Here is a 13,575-nt window from a genome sequence, read left to right as displayed (position 1 = left end):
ACTGTCTCAGCCTCATGGCATAGATCGAAGACCTGCTGGATGTTTTCCTATGATGGAAAGTGTACCAATTCTCAGCCTGTTTATTATTACTTGCTTTCTGTTTTGTTCCCCTACAGTAACACATCTACTCTGTTTTGGATTGAGTGTAAATGTCTCCCTTTTCTTGCATTATCCCAATGCTGTTGCCACTGTTGATTTACCTTTCTCCACACTATGCCCTTCCCCTGAGTTTGATAATTTAATACTGATTTCAACATTTCCTTTTTTTACTGCTTCTTTTGCCAATTTGTCTGCTCTCTCTCGTTTCCCCGTATACCTGAATGTGCTGGGACCCACATGAAGATGACGTTTTTCCCTTCCCTAACTATTCTTGAGTTATTAAACAAGATTTTATAAAGCAGATCCTGATGACTTCTGGCAGTACCTGTCTTAATGCTTGCAAGGGCCGACACAGAATCACTACATATTAAAATATTGCTACAACTAATATGTTCAGTCCATTCTAATGCCATCAACACGGCAAACAATTCAGCAGTATACACATTCAAACAATCAGATGTTCTCCTGGTAACTAGGTACAGCAACTGCAGACCCTGTTGCATTTGTTTGGGGATCCTTTGATCCATCTGTGAAAATCTGAACACTGTCCTTATATTTACGGCCCCTATAACTATAGTACTCACTGGTTAAATTGGCAGTCTTATTACTATGCTTAATCTTAAGTAATTCCAGATCTACACATGGATTTTCTAATTCCCAGACAGGTCTAATAGGCCACACCACAGTTGCACAAAACTCTTTATCATATACTCCCAGCATGACCCAGTAACTGGCCCCCAGCTGTTTCTGACGTAACCGCAGTGGCATTTCACCTGCCTCATCTTGGAGTGCACACACTGGGGAAGGTCTAACTGCTCCTAAACACTCTCAGAGTTCGAGCTTGCATAATGTCCAGGTCTGCTAGCACAGATTTTGCTGCTGACCCATATACGATACTTCCATAGTCTAATCTTGATCTTATTAAGGCTACATAAATATATTTCAGCAATGCAAAATCTGCTGCCCATGCCAATCCTGCAAGACACCTCATGATGTTTTGTTTTTTTTAACATTTATTAACTACATATCTAATATGCTCTCTCCATGTTAATCTCAGATAATACACAAAATACACTCCCAAAAAAACAAAAACTCTCTCTCTTTTTCCATACAATTTCAAATTACATTCCCTGAGTTTCTTTATTGTGAATAACATAGCTTTTGTTTTTAACACTAAAAATTTTAATCCCCATTTTGTTCCCCACTTTTCAACTTGATTAATTCCCTTCTGCATTTTCTTAACTATGTGTTCAACATTTCTCCCTTATTTCCACAAAGCCCCATCATCTGCAAACTGTGATCTCCCTATATCCATTGGAATATTTACAAATATATTATATATTTAATATATTATTTTTCAGAATGGAAAATAATGTTGGACTTACTACACTCCCCTGAGGCGTCCCGTTTTCTACAACATATTGGCTTGATAACTCTGACCCTATCTTCACCTGAATAGTTCTTCCTTCTAGAAAGTTCATAACCCAATGTAACATTTTCCCTCCGATTCCCATTAAATGTAGTTTCATTGGAAGCCTGTCTTTCCATAACATGTCATAGGCTTTCTCAACATCAAAAAACACTGCAACCACTGTCTCTGTATTAACTTGACCTTTCCTTATTTCATCTTCTAGACAACACTGGATCCATTGTACTCCTTCCTTTCCTGAATCCACTTTGATATGTCTTATTTCCATCGGTCAGAACCAGGTAGTTCCACTCCCTTCTTATTTCTATTTCTCACTGCTTCCTTGCACTTATGATCCCACCACAGTACTACTTTCGTCTTTACATTGCCTTTACTTTTAGGAATTGATTCTAATGCAGCTGATATTATGCCTTGTTTTATTTTGCTGTCAAGTGTTTCTATGTTCATCCCTTCATTAACCTGATTTACATATCAGAAGAAATTAAATTTACTTTGGCCACGTGCCCAAACTCCTTACAGCTGAAACACCTCATAGGTTTTGGAGTGTATTCTTTTACATTATATCTCAGAAATCTAAAATACCCCTCCTTTGGAAGCACCTTTTCCTCAAACTCTGTCATTCTTTTCACACTCTTTACTGAACTGTTCCTCACCCTCAGGTTCTCCACTAGTTCACTCATATTAGCACTGAGGGGAACCCCAGAAATCACCCCCCTTGCCACCATTGAACCTCTGTTCTCCTCTTACATCCCTGGATACTTTGGCTTTCCCAACACCAGTCATCTTCTTTGCCTTTTCCACCTGCACTTCAGTCTTACATCCTATTAACAAGTTTCCATCTCCTAAAACTCTGTTTCTGTATGTTTCACCTCCCCAACTTGCTCTCTAATGATTTTTGTTACCTTAAGCGTATCAACTTTCTTTACACCACCTTTCGACTCGAATCTTACCACTACATCCAGCTCTCCTGCCTTCTGGTCTATCTTATTTCCCCTCGCTTTCCAATTCACCTCCGCTAGATGCATCTTTTTTCTTTCTTTTATGACTATTCGCCTTCCTGGCTCTACTCCCACTCACTCTCCCTCCTCTCATCTTCCTCGCTGAACTCCATGTTGTTGTTGTCACCGTCCGTCTCCCTGCGCTGCTTTCCCAACACCAAACAGAGGAAACCAAATAACGCACTGTAAAGAAACCTATTTGGAAGATTGGAAAGAAGAAATCCAAACCCAAAGTAGAAAGTTATCTGGCCCTAAAAAGAGATTATGGATTGGCAGAATCTCTATCTACTGTCAGAGATAGAAAGCAGATACAGATCCTAACCAAGTACAGGCTCAGTGACCACAAACTGGCAATCAAAAACGGAAGACACAAAAAAATCATGGCAGCCAAAGGAAAACAGAACATGTGGCCACTGTTCGACAGGTGAGGCTGAGACAGAGATACACTTCCTTCTACAATGTACAGCATTCGATGAAATAAGGAACAAATACTTTAACAAGTTCAACTCTGTAATCTCAGATTTCAAAGAGTTAAATGAGCTCTCAAAATTGAAAATACTCCTCGGAGGAGACAGGGCAGATCTTGCTGCCCAATATGTATCAACATGCCACAACCTGAGGGACAGTGAGTGACCTAGACTCACACACACACACACACACACACACACACACACACACACACACACACACACACACACACACATTAAATAAAATGTTGCAGTGTTTATGTAGTTTTCACTTAATTTAATTTGTATTTTTTTAACTGCAAGTCAATATTTATTATTATTATCTTACTTGTATATATTTTAATAGCACGTTTCTTATGTTTTTATTCCACACTTGCTTTGGCAATGTTAACATCTGAATTGAATTGAAACATGTTATGAAAGTGTTCTTGGAGAAAACCACCAAAACTCTAACTTTCCTCTGTTCCTCTTTCATCTGTGGACTAGTCTAGCCTGGCCACATGACTAACGTTAAAGCCTGCACCAGAAGTATAACCCCCTTTAGCAATGGTCCTTGAAAGTAGCCTATAGGCCTACAAGATGTAAGGCAAAGTAACAGTAGTTGGCTTCCTTTCTAAATCAAACAACAACAAAAAAAATGCAGTTCTCCAGGTAGCTACAATATAGACTTAATTTCAACCTGCATTCTTATTTTATATTTATATATATTTATTTGGTTCTTTTTATAACAATAGTTACAAAGTGCTTTATCAGAAATGAAAAGACACCAAAGGATGATACATTTAATGCAAAACACAACTCAGTCAAACCAAATTTGTCAAATAAAAGTTTAGCATATTCACATACTTCACGTACTTACCAGTACAACAGACCACAGAAAATATTATTTTTTTTAAAACTTGCAATCAGCAAGCTCCAATTATATTATTTTTCTCACCCCCTGCTACAAGAGGTCACCCAGAATCCAATACATTTTATCCGAGACATTTGGTTAGATAGTATACTTATTCAAATACTATTCACTGAGATGGTATTCAAAAGCCTCCGGACACCAACTAAAACATCACTGGCACTTAAAACTGTCATCCTTTAAAAGAAATATAGGCAGCAGGTCTTCACTTCTTTCTCACTAACTAAAACAAAAACTACAGTAATGGTAGCTTCATGTATGACTGCAACTCGCAGTTCTTTTAAATCAAGGCTTAAGACTTTTCTGTTTGTTTTATATTTTAGCTTCTATTTTAGCTTGTTTTTATTTTCTATTCTTTTGGCTCTTTAATGACTGTTTTTAACTGTATTTAAATGGTCTTTTGTGGTGTGTTTCCTAAGCACTTTGTCTTGATGCTTTTGATGTTTTGTATGAAGCACTTTGGATTGCCTTGTTGCTGAAATGTGCTATATAAATAAAATTGCCTTACAGGAAATTCAGTAGTAAGTTACCATTGCAAAATGAACTTTCAGCAGCTGGTGGTACTAATGTACATTTTCCTCATCTGTATTCAGTAATACCCAGCTGTAACTCACATTGTAGCTGTCAGCATTTCCAATAGCTTTTGCACAACAGTAACAATTGTATTGAAGAGTACAGACATAAAGAGGCTTTATCACAATTAAACTGTTGTAGGTATAGTCACATCTTTAGCAAGAGTGACTGGTTCAAGGGATGTAAGAGGTGTCTGCACAGCTGTCATTTGTTTCTGGATACTTTTCTGGTGAAGTTTGGAGTTAGAGAGCGGTGAAAGTTTCTCTTCCTCCTAACTGTCTCGTAGGTCTTTGTACTTCCCCCTCAGCTTGTCCCTTCTGACCTTGTCGTCCCCCACCCCCCCCAGTCGACTTCCGTCCTTTTATTTGTACGTGTCAGCATAGGATGATGAGGGAGAAGAGAGCAATCAAGATGAGGAAGATGGGTGTGGAGTAGATAGATCGAGGAGGAGGAGCTGCAGCCAGTGAGGAAGCTGGAGGAGGACAATCCTTGATCCATGAGGCATAAAGATTTAATTTACCCCCCCCCAAACAAAAAATCTAGTACACAGATTGATAGAAAACAGTTCCTTTCCATATGCTGCAATCATCTGAAAGGCACCAACCCCGATAGAGCCGTCCGCAACAATTTGTTGATTAGTCATACTGCTACTGTTGAAAATCAATATAGCCTGGTCCCATGACAGTTAGTGGTGGCCATTTGAAAAAAAAGATGTAATTGGGCAGAAGGCACCACTGATTGCATAGTTTTGCAAAAAGAAGCAGCTACCAAAAATAGCTGATGATTGGTTGGTCGCTGGTGTTAAAGCTACATTTTACCAAGAAGCACTGAAACCCAAAATATCACTTGGGTTGCTGCACTTTTTTGTGTTTTGGTCACTCTGATAAAATGTATATGGGTGCGTGTAAAAACAAATTCTAATGGCTTTTTTGTGTGTCCCTAACTTTATCACTGAACTAGCTCATTTAACTAAATAGAGCGACAACTAGTGGCAGCAATTTAAAAACAACAACAACCAAACAAAATGTATTTTTATATGAAATGAATTGTTTTTAAATCGTTTTAGAATTTTTAACAGTATGCCAATGTTTCATCTTTTCTTTTGCTGCATTCTCACTTTTATACACCAGGGGGAGTCAGTGAGCATGTCTTCTTTATTTCATTTCATGTTTATTTGATAGGGAGGGACAGCTACAGTATACATGGAGAATTGCATAACAATTGTCCAATTCAATGTTTCACAGCATTTGCAGCTACTGCTATTTAACTAGAGCTTTGCACTGCACTCTTTCTAAATGCTATTTGTTTCAATTTGACAGACAGAGGATCCAACAGTGTTTGTATGTGAGTGTCCAGGACAGAGGGAAGTCTTTGACATCTGAAGAGTGGCATGATGAAAGTGAAATGGCGAGGTAAGCCATGTTTGACACTTTGACCCTGGACATTGATCCCTTCTCACAGGTCTTTCGAGTGTTCGCATGCTTGTTAGGCCATATGTCTGTACAGACATATTCTGACAAACACATGCACGCAAACAAATTCACACCTTTTCCTTGTCATGAACACACATTTGGGCACAAACATCCACACAAGCATGTGATCACATGATGAGCCAGAGTGCGCTACAGAGTGGTGATAATCGCTCTCCTCAGGCTATTTCTTTGAGGTCATCTTGTTGGGACACAAACCATCAGAAGGCAGATGTTATGAGCAAAAGGAACACTTTCATCTCCTCTGTGAAATACGTGTGTCCAATCTGATAATGACACAAGGACACACTTTGCACACACTTAAAGGCAAGACACAGGAAGAGAGGAAGTGTATCCTGGGACTGTCTGCTTTCTGGGTGACCCCGTCTTTCTTGAGAGCGTGCACAGTGGCTAATGGCTGTTCCCTCGGGATCCACCTATGACAACCGCTGACCGGTGTCATGTGACTTGTCAGGGTATTTACTTAATGATATGCTTATTTTAAGTTCTTGCTGCTCTCAAAGAGACTTCTGCACACTGAAAAGACAAAAATCAGAAAACCTAAGTGAAATCTCTGTGCTTTTTGCGAGAGGTGTCAAGATAAGACATCACTGTTACATTCCAGTCTTTTAAAATCAAACAAGTAAACTAATAACTTTTGAGCCCCTGGCTGATTATGGAGCCCCTTGACATCCAGTTGGACTTATGGAGGGGGGGATTGCGTGAGGATTAGGGAACAAAAGGATCCTTCTCTGTCATCAAAGAGGATCTGCTCCCAACCCATCCCCTGCTCTGTGGCGACAGCTTTTTATTTTTCGGGAGAGGGAGTGACGGCTGGAGGGAGGAGGGAGGGTGGGCTATAGTGGGAGAGTTTGGTGGTAGGGGATGCAGATTTCAAAGTAATCTTTAACTTTAAGCCCTGCAGTCCCTGTGAAATGAAGCTCTCTGCCCCAGACACAGTGTTGCCTATGGTTCCCAGTGGAAGCCTGCCACCCCTCCTTTTTTCTCAAGCTTTTGTCACGGTGGCATTTAAGTGGCATTACTCACCGACTGGATGACCAAATGAAGGAGTCCCTTTGAGTGACCTGAAAGAGATGGATTTTAACTCCTGAGACCAGTGTCGCCTCTTAAAACAACACTAAGTGGAGATAAATACCCACTGTGTTATTGGGATTCAGCAGATAGCTAAACTAAATGGAGACATCTTCTTGAATCATAACTGATCTAATAACCCAAACCTAGTGAATTGACAGCAGTGTGAATTTCATTCTAATTTTCTTAAACATAGAAAATGATGGAAGAGATTATTTATATAAAACAAATTCAATTAAGCATTCTTTTATTTCACACTTCCCTGTAACCTAAGACCTGGGCGTGGACCAAGTCGTTAGTGGAAGTTATATCTTCTTGCAGTTTATATGACTTGGGAAAGCAAACTTAAGTCCATCAGATGATTTAAGACCCCTAGGAGGTCATCTGCACTTCCATTGTCTCACTACTTTACAACACTACTTATTTTGGCCCCCTACCCCAAAGTTATTTCTCTCATCTTGTGAAGGCTCACGTCCCCTCAGGGTCATTGGCCTGGGATCCCCTGCTGACCTGGTCCACCACGGGGAGTCAATGTAATCACACAGAGGTGGTTATGGGGTAAGCAGGTTCTGTCATTGGCACAATAGGTAATGTTGTTAGAAATGGTGGTGGCACGAGAGGATTATAATAAATCAGTATCATACCAACAGCTTGACTCATACATGCAGTACACGCATGTGCCTGCTTGCACAGCAGCTTCCAAGCACCGTAGGAAATCTGTCATATAAATAATATCAGTGGAGGAAACAAATGTGGGAGATTAGGGGAGGGCACTGCCCTAATGGCCAATATTCCTATTATTCAAGTCAGTGTCTGCTAATGTTTCCATTAGCAAGACCAGTTAAAGTGCCTTTTCGATGATTTTACGCCTTCTATGTAAGCATTTGAAATGTTTTATGGAATACACATAGCACATACAAGGTTTGCTTGAGGCGCAATGCTCATACAGCCATCCATTTAGGTCAAAATAGGCCCCTTTTCACAGCAGACATTTTGAGTCATTAAGGAAAAGCACAGGTGTTACTAATAACATTAACGATGGTGCTGTTATATTCAAGTGTCCCAGTAAGTCATGACAGTGACAGCGAGCCAGCATGCACAATACCAGGACCCTGAAACTGAAGCAGCTAAATGGAATTCAGCCATCATTGATTTTTATCATTTACTTTACACCTGTGATTTTGCCTACTGTGACATGTAATCATCAAGGCCTATAGAGGGTTCAAAAGGTGCATGACATGGAGAAAACATGTTTAAACTGGGGAGCCTACTTGACCTCAAGACTGCGATTCACACAGAGAGCTCCTGTGTGTGATAGGCTCCACAAAGTTCATGGCGACTTTATTAGTTAGAGTTCACAAATACTGACTGAGGCATCTATAAGGGCGTCTTTAACACATTGAAATAAATAAACAGATTTCCCTTTTATTATACTGACCAGGCTAGGTTTGTGTGTCTTAGCTCTGCAGCCAGAGGATCACATTATATGAGTGAGGGAGCTGAAATTGCTTACTTCAGTTTCAGGTCGGTACTTCAACACGCACATTAACCACGTGAGAATGAGCGAGAGCAGGGCGAGGACACTGGCAACAAACAAACAGACAGGGCCGACGGCCGACCTAGTGTTATTGAAGTTATGCAAAAAGATGAGGCCCAGAAATAAGAGCACCACCATGGACAGGAAAGAAAAGATGGCGCACCCGCAGCCGGTCGCAAAAGCAACTTGTTTGCAAGTCTGACAGCTGTCGTTGCTCTCTGGGGAGGGGACTGAAGAGACGTCTGTATTTGACGACTGCACAGGCTCACGCGTTTTGAGCGGGAGCGCTTCGGTCACTGCGGTGTTGTCGGGGAGGTTGTGAACCCGATATTCCGGTACCGGAGTTCGGTGGCGACACACGGGGCAGCCGATTCTCCACCCTCGACCCTCCCGGGAGTGCAGAGTGTCAAGACACTCGTGGCAGAAGGTGTGGGAACATTTAAGCAGTTTGGGGGTGTGGAGGTCCAGGTCGAAGTAGTTGTAACATATTTTGCACTCGTATTCCTCGCTGGGAAACGTGTCGCTCACGTCAGGCGGAACAGAGCAACAGTCGCCTCCTGAATTGACCGCCTCCGCCATGTTCCGTCGAATTGGGCTACAGACAGGTTTATTTCACTAAAATGTCCATTTACATTGATGATCAAATTCGCAGAGCATAGTGAGGAACACTTCCGCAGGAGAAAATGCCCGGGTGCCAATGAAACGTTGCATTTCTCGGGCATGAGTCAGACCCGTTAGCTGTCGTGGCCCCACCCGGTTGTGCTATCCCAGACTTGTTGCGTAACCGGCCTGAGGAACAACCCGTGGACCGCGATCATATTACCAGAACTAAACCCCGTTTACCGCAAAATAATCCGGTCGATACTCGTTCAAATTGATTTCCCAACTTGGTGTGTGCCACCTTGTTGATCTGTCACAAGTGTGGGTCATGTGTATAAGGTGGATTAAATAGACCCATTTAACTGTATAATTAGAAATGAGCGCCTGCAGCGACGGTAAAGTGCACCATGTGTTTGTCCCTGTGCTTTTCAGAACCACAGGCAGTGGACAGCGCCGAGCAGCGCGGTCAGCAGTGACACCTTCAGCTGCGGCTCAGCACCGCTGTCCTTCTGTGATTCGGGCTTAACTTTAAAATGATGGAACCGTTTGCTGCAGGACAGGCACTTGCAAATGGTGTTTCCTTTTCATGCAACTACTATGATGCCTCATCTTCCACATACTTTAACGATTCCGTTACTTCTCATAGCTCAAGTATGTAGCTTTCAAATATTCTTGTGAAAGCAGAAATAATCTAAAAAAACAAAACAAAACGATTCCCCTGCAGGACAAATCAATTTGATGGGGTGAAGTCATCTGACTTCACTATTAAAGCCAGATTAAAAGAGGTAAAAAGTGGTTGGTGGTTGTCATGGTATCAGACAGACTGCATACAGTATGACAGTATGTATGGACATGCCCTCTTGTGGCTGAATCTTTGCATGCATGTCAGTGATAGTTCATGCTGTATGTATGCAGGGTTGGGTAGTAGCATATTGTGTCTAACTGGATTACAGTTACATTCAGTTACATGCAATTAATTACATTTTATTGAGTTATTTTCACGAGTTACAGTTATTAACGAAAACAGAGTAATCAGATTAAAGATGCTTTTGAAGGTGCTTGTTACATTAGGCCTCCTTTAAAAAGCATGTTGGGAAGGTGAAAAGACATTCTGTCACATAGAGGACACAGCAATTGTTTTACTCTACAAATCTGTACATTTCATTAAGTGATGTAACTCACAAGTAATCAAGTGTGGAAATCCAGGATGCTGTAGGAAGGAAATGTTCGATCAAACAAAAACTGGATATCTGAAAAGAAAAATATAGCCAAGATGCCAAGATTTTCAAACATGTTGACTAAATCGATCTCAACTAAGTAATCGATATTTAACGCTGCAAAACAGTTCAGTCTGTCAAGAGATATTTGACATGTTTTATTATGTTTTGTATGCAGTGTTTTAGAATATACAATAAAAAAAACAAAATGTGTGATCCTTGAGAATGTGTACTTGACAAATGGAATGAAACATTTTCAGTCATACGTATTTTGTGATTTCAAAGCAAAAACATTTTGCATAATACAAAAAGTCATTTTTGCAGATCTGCAGACATTTTCCACATCACCTATCAGTAACAGTATTCTTCACAGTTGCAAACTTACCCATTGCTAAACATTGGTCTTTTTTTTTTTTTACTTTACATAATATTGCACTGGATATGTCTGAATGATCTAAAATATATTATTGCTTTCTATCAAAATGCATCCAGTTTCTTTGGGGAAGTAGGAAATCTACCTCAAGGTGTTGTCACAACACCAGATAACATGTCTTTCTTCCCTTACACACACACACACACACACACACACACTGAAGTAAAGGCGTAATGTAGCACAGATAGGAATCTTACAGGAGGTAACACTGCACATTCATCATGGAACCATGAACTATTAGCTAACTCTTTTCCTCATCCTCATTTACTGAACTGTTAAAGTAGCCCTGCATGCCCAGAGGCTTTATCATTAACAAATTATCTGCTTCTCTTTTTCTTTTCTCTTGCTTACACAGGTTCACCTTATGGGTCTTTGTTATGATAACTGCACTCAGTTTGAGTTCCCACTGGAGTGGTGAGGGTCACATGTATTTGATAAGATCAAACACACCGGAAAAGCAGCGCCCCTTTTGGAAGTACCTTGTAACAGTGACATCCCAAGGCTACTAATCACAGAGTGGATTTCCATATTCTGAAGATGCAGCGTTTCTGAGATGCGTATCCAAACGTCGGCCTGGCCATTCTTCTAATCTGTTTCTCCAATTTCACACAGTCTTTGTGATGCAGAGCCCTTTTGAATTGTCATCACTGAACTGCTGCAGGTTAATAAAGACAAAACATCAAACATTACTGATGATTTATCACAAACAAAAATAAATGATGCTGTCCAGTTATTTGTGTAGGGCATTGTAACCACACTTGAGTCTTCCCAGGCACCTCTATCCAGTGTTAACATAAAACATATTTGTGTTGCGTTTAGGTTTCATACAAGAATCAGGAAGTGCAGAATTCATCTTGTATAGCATTTACACAAGAATAATACATAGGAAACTTGTTTTAAATGAAGGCCTTATTTCAATGAATCACTCAATACACTGTAGTACTGCATATTGAGCTAAGCTTTTAGGAACTGTGTCTGCATAACATGTGGCTAAGAAATAGTATAGTGCACTATTTCCAAATTTCCAAATATGTGTTTACAATATTACAAATAAAGTAAAATTGGCAGTATTAATCGTACTCTGTGTCAAAACCTCAACTATAATTAGACGTCAGTGGGTGACCTCAGTGTAGAAACTGATATTATGGCACATTATTCAAAAATTCCTTCACAGCAGTGGCATGATTATCTGAATACAAATAAAGGTTAAGCACATGCTGTTTTACAGTTGACTGTTATTCTAACATACTAAAACCACAATATAAACTCAATGAATACTGCAAATTAGGATTTTCAAGTTAAGGTATCTATCATTCTGCTTGTGACAGTAAGCTAGAGGCCTATTTTCTCTGCTATAGTTACAGTATATCTTTTACAGTAAGGTATGCATGACTGACTTTTTAAATTCTGAGAATGAGTTGAAGCTTGTTAGTACAGCAGTTTACTCCCTGTAGCTTACAGTCTGATAATCACTGTGATGATTTGATTGTCTACAAATGTCTTATCCATATTTGATCTGATGGTGTAGAGTTATTCATGAATACTGAGCAGCTTTGTAAGTCACTCTGGAGAGAATGGGGATTTTTTCCAGTGGTCTAAATGGGCTTTAGTCTGACACAGTGGAGGACCACATCGCTATAGGGCCACAGGCAAGAACAAAACTGCCTAGGGCTTATTAGGCTATTAGACTAACTTTATCTTTAGTGGTCGCAGAGCAAATTATTCTGCTTTTTTAATGTGTACATTTTCAGAAATATAGCCTTGAAAGCCCCTGGCTTATTCTGTGCATATGCCTGGTAAATGCAACACGCTGTTTCTTTTCGGGGCCATTTTGTTCTTTATTTTTGATGCATTTTGTCCACCACCACCACCACAGCACATTTCTGACTCAGCTTACCTCGCTAATTGATTTGACATGGTAGATCCAATATCCTTTTCATGATAGTCAAACTTTAGTATGATAACTTTCTTTCTCCTCCCCCCATTCCTTCTTTTATGGACATATCATGTTTCCACATGTTTTGTATCCACTGCATCTTTTTTTTTCCACATGAAGTCTTATAGGAGGAATAAAAATATATTGGGCCACATGCTATGGGATACTGCAATGAAAGGGACAGAAAAATGAACCTCTCCTGTTATATAGTTGGGAAGAATTATAGTAAAACACGGATTTTAAAAAAGTCATCTTACAACCCGTGTGCCCCATCAAAACGAGGTGTTTTTTCCACTTTATAGCAAACAAAAATCTGTCACAACAGTAGCGCCACTAAAGCATCTGGCTTTGCTTATTCATATTTTCACATAGAAGGTTCCACTTATCGTGAGGTTGTGACAATAAGCGTTTCTTGATCATTGTTGTGTTGAGACAATAATGCAGCTAGTATTGACAAGTCCGATGGTGATCAATTAATCACCTGCCAGAATGTCAGCTCTAGTGATGCATCAGTTTGTCTTATAAAGGTTATGACCAACCAGTCATTCATGGAATGCATGCTGAGGAGGCCTCTAAGCAGAATCAGCCAGTATATGGTCTTATTCCTGGGGGGGAAAGGGAAAAAAATGTATCGGTCTATTAAACACGCCTACTTATCATAATTATTACAACTCTACAAGCTTTAGAAAAGTCAAATGATCCCTCAAGTGGTTCTGTGCCTATAATCAACCATTTGCACGGATGTGTTACACCGCAGTGCCTCGACCACGGGTCCGCGCAGCACCTATTGTTACATTTCGTACAGCTATTAGATA

At 40.1% G+C, this 13,575-nt stretch overlaps 1 protein-coding gene across 3 annotated transcripts; it reads right to left on the bottom strand.

Annotated features, from left to right (window-relative positions):
- Positions 1 to 5,629: 5,629 nt before the first annotated feature.
- LOC122886808 (RING finger protein 224-like) lies at positions 5,630 to 9,572 on the bottom strand. 3 transcript variants are annotated; one of them, XR_006380431.1, is made up of 3 exons: positions 7,475 to 9,572; positions 6,993 to 7,030; positions 5,630 to 6,482 (listed from the first exon to the last, which is right to left on the bottom strand). XR_006380431.1 is itself a non-coding variant. In XM_044219489.1 (2 exons), exons 1-2 carry the CDS (start codon positions 9,151 to 9,153, stop codon positions 7,522 to 7,524), a joined length of 501 nt encoding a protein of 166 aa, XP_044075424.1. In that variant the 5' UTR covers positions 9,154 to 9,572; the 3' UTR covers positions 5,630 to 7,521. The 3 variants fall into 3 exon arrangements, 1 of the variants encoding a protein (XP_044075424.1); XR_006380430.1 differs by having other exon boundaries at positions 6,993 to 9,572; XM_044219489.1 differs by having other exon boundaries at positions 5,630 to 7,606; positions 8,738 to 9,572.
- Between the last annotated feature and the right edge of the window lie 4,003 nt (positions 9,573 to 13,575).

Source organism: Siniperca chuatsi, linkage group LG13 (genome assembly GCF_020085105.1).
Source record: "Siniperca chuatsi isolate FFG_IHB_CAS linkage group LG13, ASM2008510v1, whole genome shotgun sequence".
Lineage (NCBI taxonomy): Eukaryota > Metazoa > Chordata > Actinopteri > Centrarchiformes > Sinipercidae > Siniperca > Siniperca chuatsi.
Note: the sequence above shows the minus strand (reverse complement) of the source record. Positions and strands in the feature narration are given on the sequence as shown.